Here is a 17,140-nt window from a genome sequence, read left to right as displayed (position 1 = left end):
CGATTCCTCCACAGGTCCTACTGGTTCCATTGTTATCCACAACGTACGGGAAAGGCCAACAATGTGTATTCACTGAGCCAGTAAGCATTTCCTGGCAGTGACAGACCATTCGGTATCAAGACCCCCTCTCCAACATGTGAGACAAAGGAATTTGTTCTGCATGTTGCAGATGACTAAAACAGACTACTTTAAGAAGCACACGACCATATTCATGAATATTGTATATCAACTGTCTGCATATTTTATTTTTCCTAAACTCAAAAACAAAACGAGCATAATTTGGTTGTCTTCCTTATAGCATGATACTGCACAAGACTGTCACTCTTCTGAGTGAAAACAGTCATCCAAGTTCCATAGCGTCTGTTCCTGTTTATGTAGCTAACACGAAGCTTGATTCATAAGGCATCACTATCATTGAAAGGGTGAGAAAGGAGGATTTTATAATCCGTTCTGAGGTATAAGGATTGCCTGCAGCATACGTTTACAGAACATACATTTCTTGTCTAAGGTGACAGTAAAGAACAAAATACGCGAAACATTATCCTCCCTGCGGACACTGGCATTGAACCTGCACGTTTAGGGCAAAAACTGGCACATGTAAGCCCAAGAATGCTCTTCGGCAGAACAAGATTCCTCAGAGATGGATGTCGGGGTGGCAGAATTCTCCATGCCCCCATGTATAATATATATATTTCTGAATTGTACACAAGATACCAAGTTCAGGAGAAGGTCTTATTTGTACACCTCTGAATTTGTAGGTACCTATACTAATCAGTGAGTCTAAGGGTATTTTGCAAAATATTGCCTTTCTTGCTAACTACCTTACAATGGAACCCATAAATGCAGATGCGTTCATTTGGTAATAATAGATGTTCTACTATCCTATGTTGCTATACTTCTCCCAATAATAGTGCCCCACTTGCATGGGTGAACTTAGCACCCGGGACAGGAAAGGACCCAAAATGCAACATAGACCTGTCACATATTTCCACTCAATGGTGACGCTCCTTTTGGAACGTGAGTAGCTGTGGATTTTGTGTCAAGGCTTGGTCGCCACTCGGGGAACCCTACCAAACCCAGACACTTTTGATAACGAGACACCTGGGGAAGTCCAGGGTGGAGTGAATGTGTGATTCTTACAAGGGTTTTTTTGTTTTTATTTTTATCTAGAAGCCTTTATGAACCTCAGACTATGGCTATGAACACAAATTAATCTTATATTTCTGAGACTCTGCAGGGATTCACAAATGTCCTACCATCCAGCATTCTCATACATCTACCCTGCTTGACTTGTATGGCTGGGCCAAGTGACAGTTACAGGAAAGGGCCCAAAATGCAACATGGACAGATCATATTTTTCCACTCAAAACCAACCCTTTTTTGTCATGTGAATAGCTATGGAGTTTGGGCCCTAGTTCAGCCAGCATCCAGGGAAACCTACCAAACCCAAATATTTCTGAAAATTAGACAACCGGGGAGAGCCCAGGGTAGTGATACTTGCGGTATGGATCTCACAAGGTTTTCTTACCCAGACGTTCTTGCAAAACTCAAACATTAGCTAAAAATACATATTTTCCTCCAAAGATCCACAGATTTCCACCACCTGATATTCCCTCTCATCTCCTGATAAAAAGAGTACCCCACTTGTGTGGGTAGTCCAAGTGCCTGTGAGAGGAAAGGGCCTAAAACTCAACATGGACACATCACATTTTCCCACTCAGAAATTACACTCTTTTTGCGATGTGGGTAGCTGTGTATTTTGTGCCTGGGCTTGGTGGCAACCCAGGGAATTCTACCAAACCCAGACATTTCTGAAAACCCCACTGGTCCCGATATAAATGCAACTCCACGTGTTTGCTCATGCCAAGAATAGATCAGGCCAGGGACAATATGAGTCCCTGGCAAAGTCTCCCATTGTCCATGGCTTTATCCTTTCAAGTTGTAGTCTTGCAACGGGACACTTTGCACAAATTTGTATAGGCGGTTACTAATAGTGATGATGTTAAGGGTGATTATTATCATAGAGGATGCAGCTCTACACTTTCTTATTTGGAAAATGTAAAGTGTTCCACGTCTTTTTTGTATTTGAGGAAAAGGATGAATAGAGTGTAGTTGATCCTCTCTTTAAAATTCTGCAATGTGATTATTTACTTGTATAGTTCTCCCAATCATTAGTAGCCTATTGTACAATTGGCTTGGCTTGGGTTTCTGGGCCAAAGGTAATAGTGGGTTGTACTCTAGCAGCAACGCAGGAGAGTATACCTTATCTTTTATACACATCTTAGCTAGTCTATCCCATGTCCAGTGCGTACATGACGTGGCATTTATCCAAAGTTGTTTTGCTGTATTGATTAGGATAGTCAGTAATGTAAGTTTTATGTTTGGTCCTTTTCTGTTTCCCTGTGTGGAGGACTTCTTTGAGCAAACTACGTGTGTTGTGCCTCTATTACCAAACATAGTATCTCAAAGTAAGGGACTGAAAAACGGCCCTTACTGTATGGCAGTGTGAGTGTCTTCCAGCAAATCTGTGGTTGCTTACCAGCCCATCCTAATATAATCATGAATCTTTGGTTGGATAAAACGGAAACATTGAGAGGAGTTGGGCTTTATTGAAATAAATACAACTGTTAGCCAGGATCACCATTTCATCAAAGAGAGCCACCCAATCAGGGATAATGGCAGTGCTATCCCTCTATCCTGTTGAGATTCTGTTTTATCCTCGGGTATCTGTTAATTTTCTCATGAGAAATATATGATCCTTTTGTACAGGGCAAGTACACACTCGGGTGTCATATAGGTGTTTCTTTTCCTGTTACAGAAAAATCTGGTGCTGGTGGCTGTGTTTGCAGCGTAAGGGTAACATTGGTCCTTCACCAATTAATTGAAAATGCAGATTTGTTTCCAAATTATGATTTCTGTGGTCAACAGATTTAAGTTAATATTAGGGTCTCTAATAAGGAATAGATACCATCCACTTGTAGACTTATAGAGAAAGAAATATTTTGTGATTTGCTTGCAAATCTCAAATATCTGTCCTCATGGTGTCCCCTCAGTATACATGCAAACAGTTCAGACGCAAGTACCAAATAATATTGGTGACTGGGACAACTCTGTCATTTGTCTTTTGATCCTGCTTTCCAAGGTTCTTTAAGGGCTTGAACAGAGCCTCCTGTTAAGTCTCAGGGCCGTCAAAGACTTCACCCGCCAGCACCTGGGCTCCCTTGCTGAGAGACCTAACTTTCCAAGTGGTGCCAAATCCAGTTCCTGGGCCCTTAGAAGTGAGTTCTGGTGCAACTAAGAAGAAACTAAGCACATCGACTCCAGAGCAACTTCGGAACTGGCGCTGCTGTCAGACTCCGTGCCTCTGCCTTCACTGGACCTGTGGTCCCCTCTGAGTGCAACAACCACGACCTGCAGCACCGTCCCAATGCCGCCACAACTCCTCCGAAGTCATACCACAGTGTGAAGTCCCGAGTGCCATGTCACTGATTTCTGTGACACCTGACTCCGACACAGTACCTTTGGCCCCGTAGTGTGATCATGACACTACAAAGTCAATAACTTGTATCTTGACCTGCTGGATTCATCTACCCCACCTTGCTGTAAGGAAACAACGCCTCTCCACCGATGCTGCATCACCTCCCCTGCAACCATAAGGGGGGAAAAAAAAAACTCCTCACCTCCTCTGCTTACCAGTAAGGAACAGATGCCCCACCTCTCTGGTAGCAATAAGGAACCAACGGCATACTGGCTCCAGCGACACCTCACCTCCCCAACTCCATGCGGTGTCTTTGTTTCATCATAATTTTCCAGGGTACTGTACCTGGGGTCCGTGCGACTCCTTTACCGGGCTGCGCTCCCTCACAAGTGATGTTAGACTGTTGTGAGCAACTCCATCAAGACACTATGATAGCCCAGTTGCTATTGTGTGCCTAAGTGCTTTACTAAGATTTAATCTTTGAAAATTGGAATCTTGTTTATTTTGGATTATTCCTGTTTTATTCTTTAGTTCTTGTTTTACTCAGATAAACATAGGCTATTTTTCTAAACTGGTGCTGAGTACTTTTGTGTTTTGGCCTTTCTCATAAACGTCGTCGTCATCAACATCCTGGCATTTAACCAGGAGCTTAAATGGACTGTTCGCTGTCCTGAATGGGTCTTCTTCATCAGATTCCCCCAAATACAAAAGATGTGTTGGAGGTTAGAGAGAGACTTTACTTGGGCAAAATAATAGACGTCCTAATTGCCTTCTTTGTGACTTTCAATATCACCATTGACGTCTTTGTCAACAATGTTGTCGTCAATGGTATGTCAAACAGCGTGGGTCTTTTCGCCATTGATGGCTTTGGTGATGCTGTCGTCAGTTGCCTGTGGTGCAGTCAACAGTGGTGATTTCGTCAGTGGTGCCGTCAACAGGGCCGTTGTCGACAGTAGTGTAGACTATGGATAAATCCTTATTGACGGAATGGGTGCGTCAACAGCCGTTGTGGTTGAGTTTTCTACCTACGATGGCCTCGTCGATGAGACAGTAACAACCGTCGTCGTTGTAATCGTCAACAAGAGTGCAGTCACTGTTGAACTCGTCAACAATGGGTTTTTAACAGTTATGGAGATGGAAGTTTCTGCAATTTTTTTAGATGGAGTAGCAAGCGGAGAAGAGGCTTTCTCTGAAGAGATATGATGTTTCTTCTCCTTTTTTTAAGGGTCTTTATGATGCGATTTGAAGACCTTCTTACCTTCCTCACATGGCCTCTTGGAGGACCTCCCCCTTTTCTTTGACCTTTCTGAGGTGCCGCTGTCATTATCAGAGGGGGTCGCATTTTGATCCTTAGACTTCTATAGCCACAGAAGCAGCCTACCTTCTCTGTCCTTCAGAGTTTTTGTAGGAAAAGTTCCACAAATTTTGCAGTCCTTCACTTGGAGAGTTACAGTAAAGACATTCTTGATGTGGGTAAATCACATTTAAATGTTTTCTGTTACAGGACTTACAGGCTCTGAACAAACCTATTTTTGTGGTGTCAGACATGCTGGACATATATTAAGCCAAAGAAGTGGAAACAAAACTGAGCAAAGCTCAGGAGACTCCCTTCAAACGACGTGGGGTCAAAAATTTGAGAGAGACTGCCATTTTTGGAAGTGTTCTAGAGGGTTGCTGTCTCTTGATTGGGCATATTTCAAGTTTGGTTTCTTTTACAAAAGGACATAGATATGTTGTTAAAGAGACTTTTCATTGCCATTAAGGCCTATGGTAATGAGACATACTGCTATGTTAGGGTACAGTGGGACTCCCATGTCGACAACTGGGAATGATTCAAGCATGCAAATCTATGAAAGATACCAATACTGGATAACTGCAGTTACAGGCAAATAACTAATTTTCTTTATTTTGTCAGAGCTATATAAATGCTCAGCCTGTCTAAATATGCTAGCGCTGATCTTAGACCCACTCTGTTTATTTTCCCCTTGCTATGATGACGTGTGTGAGTCTTTGTATACCTGTACTTTTATAAGATTCAGGCTATAATGTGATTATCTAGTCACAGGTATGCCGATGGTTATAGTAGCAACTACTTTCTCATTGTAATACTTTGTATGTTCAGTTCTCCACTAAAATTCTAATGTTATCTTGTTTAGAGCACCATCTGCTGCGTCTGAGTTTTTTCTGCTCCATTTATGTGATAGTAAAAATCTTCAGCTCATGAACAGATGTTGAGATTTCCTCATATTTTCTGGGCATGGAGTAAGGCCAGGCACGGCTTCCCCGCTCTGCGTGCCTTTCTGATCTCTTAGTATGGATTTATTTGCAAGTGGTCTGGTCACTTTGAGTATGGTTTGTTTTTTTGCACTGTGCTAGTTCAGTAAGTTTTTAATTACATGGTTTCTATACTGTCCATTAATGCTCAGTTGTCATGCTGATATGTTTGGTGAGTATTTCTCATTGTCTTGTATTAGTGCAGTATTGCTTTCTGTATGGCTGTGCTGGAATTATGAACTTCAGTCAGGGTACTCGACTGCTGCTCAAAGTTACAAATAACTGTTTTTAGCACAGTCAAGCCGGCACCTACATTGATGTGGCCCACTCCAATGGTCCTGGAGCACACAGGCCATCTATGGCTTGCCTCGTGCCACATTGTGCTTTGTTCGACATTCTGGTAGGTTGCTGCTCTTCCTCCCCCCCCCCCTCTTTCCGGTCCTTGCAGGTGTCCAGCTTTAATTTCTGCCTTAACTGAGGCATCTGCGATTCCAGTTTGCTCTTCAGTGTTTTTCATACCTTGAAAGGGTTTTAGCTCCAACCTCTGAAGCAAACATAAGTGGCTGCCGTTTTTGTCCCAGGCACTCATCATCCCTTCCCATTAATCTATACTTTTAATGTATTTTAGCACTACATTGGCCCCTCTAACTCAAGCTTAGAACACACTTATGCTGTCAACTTCACCCTTAATTATTCAGACTTAAACAGTTTTAAATAATGAACAATAAACCTTATTTAACTAAAACATTGGCTAAGTAAATAGCACTTACAAAATAATCAATTTACAATATTGTTACTTTATTATTTTATAATAGAAAAGTAATTAACATTTAATTTTGAAAATATTTAATAATGTAAATACATTTTAAAAAGTAGCCCTGACCCTTAACTCGTTTAGTTTAACTTAACTTAAATTAACCCTAGCCCTTAATTAGTGTAAGTTGTATTAACTTACATTGATTTAAATACATATACAAGAACCTTTAATCAAATTCAAATGCACGTTTCTAAAATATTAGACCCTAACTCTTGCACAATTAAAATGTAATTAGTTAAATATCACATTATATTTCACTAAATACATTTATATCGAGATAAACTATGTATATTGAATAAACAGTCCTATACATTTGAACTTTCATTCAAAGTAAATGATCTTATCTTGAGTTTCCTTACCCTACAGTCCGTGGCGGCCGCCGCATATGTCAATGAGGGTTGGGGACAATGGGCGAAACATAAAAAAAAAAAAAAAAAAAAGGAACCACTTACCTTGCACCGCCTTTCTCCCGTCGCAGTCTCCTGCTGCCTCGCTCCTCCTGTGTTGTCCCAGCATTCGCACCAGCACAGGCTCCCCAGCAACCCTGGCATAGCTTACATGCTATACACAGTATATAAGCAGCGTCAGGATTGGTCGGAGCGGCAGTCACGCCTGGGGTCTGTGCTGTTTCTCCAGCCTGACTGTGTATACAGCCGGGTTGGAGAAACCTAAGTGTGCATGTGTGTTTGGCTGGCCTGAAACGGCCGGCCAAACACACTTGCGCACTTCGTGCACTCTCCCACCTCCCCGTGATCCAGTCCCACCCCTTCCTGCACCTGCTAGCTGAGCTAGCAGATGAAAAATAAAACGATAGCAAGCTATTGTTTTATTTTTCATCTGCTGGCTCATCCAGGGGGACGACGCCCCTCTGACACTGTGGAGGAGCTGCCCCTGCTAACAGTGCAGTGACACTCAAGGCACACCGAGTACATCATCGCAGTGACTGATCGAGGCTGTGCTCTCAATTTAGTAAGGCTGTACCTTGAGAATGCCTCTATTTATTATTGTGTGGTTTTGATAGCAAAGGATAAGGATTCAACTATTGCAGCCGCTAAAAATGCAACCAGAATCTCATTTTTTAACATACAGTGTGTGCTTTTAAATCTTTTTTCCTTTTTTTGTTACCAGCAATTCAATACAGTAGCAAAGACTGACACTGGAGAGTATTACTGTGAAGCTTATAACAGAGTTGGCCGTTCACAGAAATGCTTAGCAAAGAAAATGCAAGTTGGTAAGTATAGTGAAAAATTAGAATGACCCTGTATTGAAAAAAGAAGTGTTTGACAGCAGCAAAGACACACACATTTAATGAGAATAAAATATAGATTTGTGCAAGGATATTTTCTACATCACACTGCAGGATAAATTGGTGTTAACAAATTCAAAGATTGCTTAATTGAACCTCCTAAAGAAAATTACATTGTTTCACTTTTGCTTAAAGTGTTTCCCCTTATTTAACACTTGTGTATATGAAATGTTACAGATATTCTTGATCAAAGCAGGCTCAAACGATGAGCACTGTGAATGATTTTAAATTATTTTCCCCCGAATACACCCCGTTGGCTTCACCCAGTGGAAGATGTATTTATGAAGAACTGGTATCATATAACCTAGTGTGTAGAACATGAGATATTTATCTTGCGCAGTCAGCAATCAAATGATAAAAAGTGTCAGTGTGAACTAGTGACAAAATCCTGCTACTAATACAGCTTGATATGGCAGGTGGTTGTATGATTTTCTTTTCTTAGTGATGTCTGTGTCAGTGTGTACCTTGTGCTTACCTCTTAATGATTAGCACTCACTACTGCAACAAGTGGTTATCTAGAAGACACAAGTTTCAAACACGGCAAGGCTGACACGGCCTTCCTTCATTCAAAGGTGTATAAATGCAATACCTTTAACTTGGTAATAGTAACACCTATAATTTTGCAAACAGCTGAAGTTCATTTTGAAACAATATGTAACAAATAAGCTATTATTGTCATTGTTTTATTCTTATGGGATTGCCATATTTTGAAATAACCGCCTTATTTTAAAAACAAAACCAGACAAGCAATGTGATATATTGTATGAGATAAATTCTTATAAAGCAATTAGGTGTTCCTCACGTTTTTCAGCTATGGAAATTGGCACTAATTGCGCATTGGAACTGAAATTTTGTGTAAGATGCAGAAAGCTTGATTCAATTTCAGAGTTTAAGCATACATGAATAAACATGTTGTTTGCACCCTCATCCACATTTTCTGCCATAGCTGAGCTCTGGACAAATGTAGTGTGTGAGGAGAATAGAGAAGGTGTCAAGCTTCAAGCAAACTTTCAAAGGTTGAAGAATGTGACCTCGCACTCTGCTGGGCTGAACGTGAATTCATCAAGGATAGAATACAGTTCTTTGAATTCTTTAGTTCGTGTTTTTTCAAGCAAGTGCATCAGCATTGACATCAAGAAAGCAGGAGATATCCAGTGTGTCCCAGTTCTTCATAATGCTCAAAAAGTGCACACAGCATTACAGATGTTTCACTCCGAACTTGGTGCTGCTGACTGAGCATCTCCGCTCACCGAAACCGAGGCACCCTGGAACTGGTCAAATGAACATCTATGACCATTTCCAGAGTATTAAAGTCCTATTACTGCAGGATGCTTCAGTGAAATACACAAAAGAAAGCAGAAATAGTGGTAGAAGAAAGACCAGTTGACCATGGTTCTGTCCTCCAGGGCACCAGTGACTTTTGCCAGCAAAGTCCTCATGGACACAGAGGTGAGATATTTTTGCCATAAATCTGGGCTGTACTTATTTCCACTTATAGATGTTCCTTTAATTATATGGCCAGTAGCTCGGGGTGATTACCGTTCACAAGCCCCTAATAAATCTGTTCATGGGCACATCTCTGCACCCTCCAAGGATCTAAAAATGGGCACTTCAAATCAATAAATATTGATTTGTGTGTGATTTACCGATGGAGCATTGGCAATCCTGAGGGTTACCTGTCTTAAAAACCCGGTGGATCATGATCTAAGGCAAAGCAGCTATCCCACAGCACAGTGGAGCATTAGAACTTGATAGTTCAGTCAGTGTGCCCTAGCGCAGTGTCCCAATGTTCCTAAAGGAAACTGCAACACATACAAGAGGAGACGAGTGCCTGCAACAAGCAAGTCTAACAGTTTATTAGAAATCATCAAAAACATTTCTGATCGGCCCGAGAATCGCAGATACCAACAGTCAGTTCACATTTCGAGGTCTGTTGGAGGCATACCACAAACAAAGCAATCCATATGATGTGTTGGTAGTACGTGGCAGGAAAATTGTAATTCCCCACACCCATGTTGAAAGAGTTGTCAAGCTCACCCACTGAAGCCATCACAGGGTGGCCAAAATATGTCTGGATAGGAGAGAAGGTCTTGTTTTCATATGTGGTGAAATGAGCTGTCACAGAATGTCCTTTATGTCACACTGCCAGAGAAGGTGATCACCCAGTGAAGGAAGTATTTGTAGGAGCCCAGGAGAAGGTCAACAATGACTTCTTCTTCCTCCCTAATGGGAGACAGCTACTCGTGTTCATGGGCACTTGTACAAAGTATCCTGTAGTCAAAACAGTTCAATCCACAAGTCTTGACCACGTCTAACCAAAATTAGAAAAAGCCATTGCAGCCTAATTAATTCCGTCAGAATTTAGGACAGATAATAGGGCGCTGTTTCAAGATAGTGAGTTTCAGTTATACCTTGAAAATTTAGGACTCTCTCACAGCAAAATTAGACCCAGTTGTCCCCATACATATAGGGAAGTTTAAAGGTTCAGCATGACAAAGGACTGAGGGTTGGAGTAAAGCAGAAAGAAGACATTCAGTGGACCATATTAAACTTTCTGTGGAGCTACAGCAACTCCACCCTACATGACTCAGTGCTTTACTGTAGGTTTGTCTGTCCAGTCAAAGACATACCCACAGTGCTTCCATGGACACCAGATGCGCATGACAATCAGGCTACCAAAAAAGATGGGAATAGAACGATCGGCAAGCCAGAGGGAACAAAGAACCCATCAACTGTCACTACAGTAAATCTAGGTATATGCAAGGATGGGGAAAAGCTGACATGTAGATAAAGTGGGCCCCCAAAATGAAGGGTAGTGAATAAGGTTTGAAAGAGAGGAGGGTGTAATGGGTTTTTCGATGTGGTCCCCTTTTAATTTCAGCAGCTGGTTAAAGCTCTAAGTCTTCACATTTGACAATTGAATACCTGAGCAGCCGCAACATTCACATCAGCAGCGATTTCAAGAATGAATTGTCAATGAATGAGTGTTGTCAGTTTTTAGGACAATTTAAAAACCACAAGACAGATTTAGATTACCCAACAGTATCTTGTATATGTTTAAGAGGAGAAGGGACAAAATGGATCACTGAGGGACACTGCAGATCAGTGTCCTTACTGAAGAGGTAAAAGGAGTGTTTGATACTTGCAAGGTTCTATCTGCAAGAATGTGGAATGTTTATCTCTGCCAGGAGAATTGGAGGAATTTAGTAATTCTGCATGACTCTTGTAATGCATACTTAGTAATAAATTCCACAGCTTGACAGACGGAATTAATCAGCACTATTGACTTGTATCCACGGATTAATGTAATCACGCTGCAATCGACGTGAACGATACCGAGCTGCCTCGTCGCGTTATAATGAACCAGTGATATTGTATCTAATGGCTTAACATATGAGTAATATCTCTTCCCTATAAACATCAGGTATAATCTTTTAGGGGAATACCTGGACTACCTTTGAGCATTTCGTTGTGGAGTAGGGTAGAACATTGCTTAGGTCCTGAAGAAGCACTCTGGATCCTTTTTGACCGTAGGGATCAAAACATGTCAACCTGACCTCAATTACACCTTTTTGTGCTGCTCCGGTACATTATATCCCCATGTTAGCAACACACACTTCATTCTTTTAATCCTTTCAAGATAGCCATCATATTAAGACTTTTCTGGCATTTCATAAGTTTCATTTTTCCCTCACTTGTACATACACTATCACACCAACCCACCTACTTAGGATACCTTCACACTTACATTCATACGCGTAAACAATAAAAGATCTCCACTGAAATGGCCCTACAAGGGGCCCGTAGGACATTGCAGCGCCGATCCTACGAGGAGCACGCCCTTTGATGAAGCATGGCATCCCTATGGGATGAGTGGGAGCACCATAAAACCATCCCTGGGATTCCCCCTTGTGGTTTCGCACTCCATTCTGCTCTCTTATGACAGGAACAATACTTTCTTTTTGTGTTGAATTATTGGGTTCGGAGCCGAGGTACTGGCGCTTTATTGGCTACTATTCCCCCTTTTTTGTGGTACTCTACATAGTGTTATTTAACACAGCGCTCATATGTTTGTTTAGTCATATCATGCCTGTATGTGTTCAACGAGGAAGGATAATGTGACTTAACTATGCGCTGTATAGCACCAATAAAATAACCGCATTCAATTCATCATTCCCCTAAATTTAATATGGGAGAATATCCCCTCCTCTGTATAGCTCCTCGGTTAAAAAGAAGCAGCATGCTGACGCCCCATACTTTTGGGCAAACGCACTCACCTGATTGTGAGATTCGGAGATGTGGAGCATTAGAACTCATGGTGCAGCTGCAGAAAGAGAATGAGTGGGAGGATCCGGGACATGTATATGTGCTGCACCGTTGAACGCTGTGTCTTGCCACAAACTGTCCCCAGGGGAAGGAGCAAAGCATAATCAGTTTTGTTGTGCAAGCGTGACTCGCATAGGGTTGGGCAGAACTCCATGGAATCTCTTGGAGTTTTTATGTATCTCTGCGGAATCCCACAGAGTAAAACACTGTGAGTTATGCCCACCCCTACTACTGTGTTCACTGCAATACTATTGTGAGCTTACAGTTCTTATTTGTTTTCTCATTATAAGTACATTGTATAAAATAGGCTCCGATATATTCATTAAAGGACCCACTAATGCACATTAAGAGGATATTGCAAGTCACTGAAGAGTTCATGAATAGCGGAATGAGACCAAAGGTTAAATTGTTCCACATAACTCTGAGATGACCTGCAGTATCATTTCAACATACAGTCCAGGATATTTTTTCATTGTAATTCATTGTAACACGATCTCTCCTCACCATCCCTCTATTACATGCTTGGCCTCTTACTGCAGCTGTTGAAAGAGTAATTCTGGCTGTTGAAATGTCAAATAATTGTAGATTCAGTACTTTCAGCATAAACATGTCAATATGCCTCTCATAATAGTATTGTATTTTATGTGATACTAAAGAAAGGGGTTTGAAAAGGGGCTATTTCTTTTGGCAGTTGTAGTTGATGACATGTTTATGACGCCGACTTTAGCACTGTCTACTGGCTTTTGCAACTTTCATTGTGAAGTCAACTCTGATGTATTACAGTACAGCAATGAGGTCTGTTTACATGTGAGCAGTGTTCTCACTACAAGACTAATATAGAAATGATAGACAGGATATTGTATAAGGAGTGCATATAATTTATTTTATAATTTATTTTAAATGCATTGTGAAGCGAGGAAGAGTCTCCCAAGCCTATTTAAAATTAGCATGTCTATGAAGGCTGCAACATTTAAAAAAAACTACCTACTTGCTTGATGTGTATTTGCTTTACACCATAATAATGTTTGTTTTTATGTAAAGGAGACAGATCAATGTGAATGAAATGACAAATCTTACTTAGTTTGACAATTTCCACCCTGGCTGCAACACAATAGACTTTTCATATTCTTCAATTATTTCCTCATCTAATTGCGCAACAACAGTATAACTATGTCAATAACCATACAAATGTGTACTGAACCTAGATGAGGATCACCTTTCCTAGTTGGTTACCAAGTCCCCTTTTTGCTTCAGTACTACAGACCCTACTGGGGTGGTCATTCTAATTTCCCCTGATATTTGCTCTGGATATCCTCGCCTCATCCCCCAGTAAATAGCAATAATCTGTCCCTCACTTCATAATGTGGGGAACATGTCTACCTGTTTCCACCATTCTGTGTTACCAGCTTTCAAATGTTGCAGTGTTTCCCTGCACAAAGTTCAGCAAATTTTATCTGGTAAAATGTGTATCCTTTAGTATCTAAAATTGTGTGTGTGTGTGTGTGTTCCTTAATCTCATAGTCTGTTTAGAATGTAAAGCAGTGTCAATTTAAAAATCTCTTATTTAGAACATGTTAAAGCTATTGAAGAGGTTGTGTCGTCCACTTCCAGAATCCTTCAGCCTGATTCTATTAAAAATATGACCATGAGGATCCTCTCTGGTCTTTTCTGGCTAAAAAAGAGTCACTGTTGAAATTACTTGTGCCTTTACTAGCTGTTTCTGAAAAGGTTATGCCATTTTAAGTTTGAAATATCAATTGTTTGTTTCCTAGGTTTCTCCTCACTAGGGTGTTCTCCTTTTAATTAGGGGTATACTTTATTTTGTGAATATTGTCTTATATCTTTCTTTGTCTATCTTAATTTAAGTACTTTTTTGCATACTGAAATTTCTGCATTAAGTATTTTGGCTTCAGTTTAACCTTCAACAAATGATTTAATATTTTATTCTAACTCCTGCCTTTATATAATTGCCATGATGTGGGCTGTTTCACCTATTAATATCAACCAGCCCCTTGCACATTTGTTTGCTAAATACGACCATTTGATATTGAATTCTTTATTGCCACTAAAGACTATATACTCCTGCACACTTCAGTACATCAATAGCATTTGAGTACCAGTCTGTTGTTGCAAAATCATAGCATTAGTCAGAGGCCTACATTGTCATGTACTAGTAAACCTATTTGGGGAAAATGCTGTTTCTGCTAGTATCTATATCAATGAGCTCTCTACAACTACAGTCAGTATGTCTACAACGTATACATTATTGCCAGCCTATTTTCTTCTTCCTGATGGTACAGCCTTCTTCAGAACTAATCAAGTAACAAAGGGCTAAGGGCCTCATTATGAGTTTGGCGGTTGGATGAGTCGACCGTCAAACTTGCGGGGAGGATTCTGCCATCATGCCGGCAGCATCCTCCCCAGTTGTATTACAATGTTCCTGCTGGGCTGACGTATTAAGACGTTCCCACCGGACTGATCAGCAGGAACAGTGCTACAGTTTTGGTCTCAGACAGTGTGCATTCCAAGGGGTGCTGGGCAGGGAAGTCCCCACGGTGGCCCCCCGCACTGGCTTTCTGCCAGCCTTTTAACGGCAGGGTCCCCGTGTTGAGTGCAGTGCCTGACCACAACTCAGACTGCCATCAGCCCGTCAGGAACAATGTTCCTGCCAGGACGGCGGTCTCCTGCCCGCCTGTGTTGTAATGTGGTGGTCGGACCGCCTAGAGTGAGGCGGTCTGACTGTCACTGCAGAGCTGGTGGTCTCATGACTGCCAGCCTCGTTATCAGGCCCTTAGTCTCCAGTTCTCTTTTTACCCTCACAATATCACTACCTTACTTGTATACCAAGATACGTTACTAGGGAAGACACATAGAGATAATGGAGCTCTTTTAATCTCCTTAGTGAAGCACTCACTTTTTTTCTTCATCTCTTCCCCGTCTTGACTTTTACACTATGATTAGTCTCTAAAGTTCTCTTTGGTCTTGCACAGAGAGTGATGAGGAATAAAGAACAATATCAACTGATAAACACACCCACCTTGAAGCACTAAATCATTCTATCACTAAACACCAAACTCGTAAACTAATGGTTTACAATTTGAAATGCCAACCTGTTTTGTCATTGCTTGTTCTTATCTACATCAGTAGAAATTGGACTGGACAATAATTTTAAGTTACGGCTAACATTTCTTGTGAGTATGCAGTCTACAGTACGGTAATGGAAGCAGAATAATATTATGCACTTTTTTGTGCATTTTAATATTTGTGATGTTGTTGAATTAGTAAATGTTTTCTTTTGTCTGAAGCAAATTTGCAAAGCCTTATGTTTTGTCTTGCCTCACAGATGACCTGAATGTAGGTGGAATCGTAGCTGCTGCAGTGGTTGTTTCACTGGTCATTGCATTATGTGGGCTTGGAGTGTATCATGCTCATAAAAAGGGCTACTTTTCAAGTAAGTGAAATATGAACTTTTTATCATTGTTTGGTTCCTACTTTATTTCATGGGTAGCTATTTTATAGGGCTGTGTAACCAACTTTGGAGACATGGGTGTGTCTTGCTGTCTTAGCAAATGAAGGGTTATTGTTTTGGGACTCCTTCACAGTCAGATTTGAGTACCAGATAGGTATTTCATACATAGCACAGACCCGAATGATCCCCACCCTGTTGTGGCCGTGATCAAAATGGTGATGTAATATGTGATGTGAGCATGTGCAGAGAAATGCAAAAAAAGAATGCCTGGACCCATTGGTGCATGGAAGCATGGCTAATTTCTGGGTCTAAGATTTCAGCAACATGGAGCAGTTGACATCTATTTCAAACTACTGATAACATTATCTATGGCTTGTGAAAAGATAATGAAGTATCTGAGATTTCACAAAGTCTTTTGTGGTCGTGGACAAGGAGCTGGGGATTACGTTTCTTCCATTTGATTGGTGTTGCTTTGACTGCTATTGACAATTGTGGTTGATCATTACCTAAAGTTCCATCTCCTTCAGGGAAGTAAGTTTGCATAAAAGTGACAGATAGCCATGCTTTAATTAACATGTATTCCACTCCATTATTTTTGTAGCCGGGCCATGCCCTAAAAGAATGGGACAAACCACAGGCAATTAAGCCTTGCCCCATTCCAAAAGGGAGATTCAAGGCCATAATGCTAAACAATGTCCCTCTTAATGGGAACACTTCTTAGGCATGTATCTGCTTTGTTAGATCTACTCAGTGAGGTGAAATTGAGCTTGAGTCCTACAGTAAGCTTGGTACCAAGGCTTGACATACTTCTGCCACTTAGGGGTGTTGATCAGAGTAATTACCGGTGGCTGAGATTAATTCAAACTTTCCATGCACCAATTCTTGTTCTTCTCTGTTGATGCAGACTCCATCCGGTTTGGTTGCTTCATTTTTCTGGTGATAGTAGGGGTTACACAAGTTGAGGAGTCTTGCACTTATGCAATTACAATTTCCCATAGGGCATCCGTGTCACTCTTACTGGGAACTAGACCTGGAGATTAGCCAAGTTGAAAAAGCCAGGTTTAAGCTTCTTCTTGAACAGACTGTGGTTGAGGGTGCATTTGATTTGCACAGGAAGATCATTCCGGTACTGTGATAAGCATATAGATGTATGATCTGCCTTCCTGTCTACAAAGTCTGATCCTGAGTTGATAGAGAGAGGCATAGCCAAGCAGATGGGGAGAACAATAGAGAGATAATTTCTTCTAAAATATGAAAGTACTGGAGTGCTCCTAGCTTAGTATGTGAAACACAGACCTTTGAAGATGGCATGTTTGCACCCTGGTAACCAGTGTAGAACTTCAAACGTGTGGAGGAGTGTCAAGAATGAGGTGAACAGTGTAGTTCTGCAAATGATTAAGTAGATATTGTAGAGCACCTGAATGGAGTGAATTCTCATAATTGCGATAGGAAGAGATGAGGACCTGCACA

At 41.1% G+C, this 17,140-nt stretch overlaps 1 protein-coding gene across 2 annotated transcripts in view; it reads left to right on the top strand.

Moving 5' to 3' along the window:
- JAM2 (junctional adhesion molecule 2) overlaps positions 1 to 17,140 on the top strand; it is a 323,144-nt gene that overhangs the window by 264,894 nt on the left and 41,110 nt on the right. The window contains exons 6-7 of one of the 2 annotated variants that reach the window (XM_069204089.1): positions 7,698 to 7,800; positions 15,545 to 15,652. In XM_069204089.1, the coding sequence (XP_069060190.1) occupies positions 7,698 to 7,800; positions 15,545 to 15,652 (211 nt within the window). Of the gene's footprint in view, positions 1 to 7,697; positions 7,801 to 15,544; positions 15,657 to 17,140 lie in introns of both variants that reach the window. The other variant, XM_069204090.1, reaches the window with a different exon arrangement.

This window comes from Pleurodeles waltl, chromosome 8 (genome assembly GCF_031143425.1).
Source record: "Pleurodeles waltl isolate 20211129_DDA chromosome 8, aPleWal1.hap1.20221129, whole genome shotgun sequence".
Taxonomy (NCBI): domain Eukaryota; kingdom Metazoa; phylum Chordata; class Amphibia; order Caudata; family Salamandridae; genus Pleurodeles; species Pleurodeles waltl.
The sequence above is the reverse complement of the archived record's forward strand: the minus strand, read 5'-3'. Positions and strand labels throughout refer to the sequence as shown.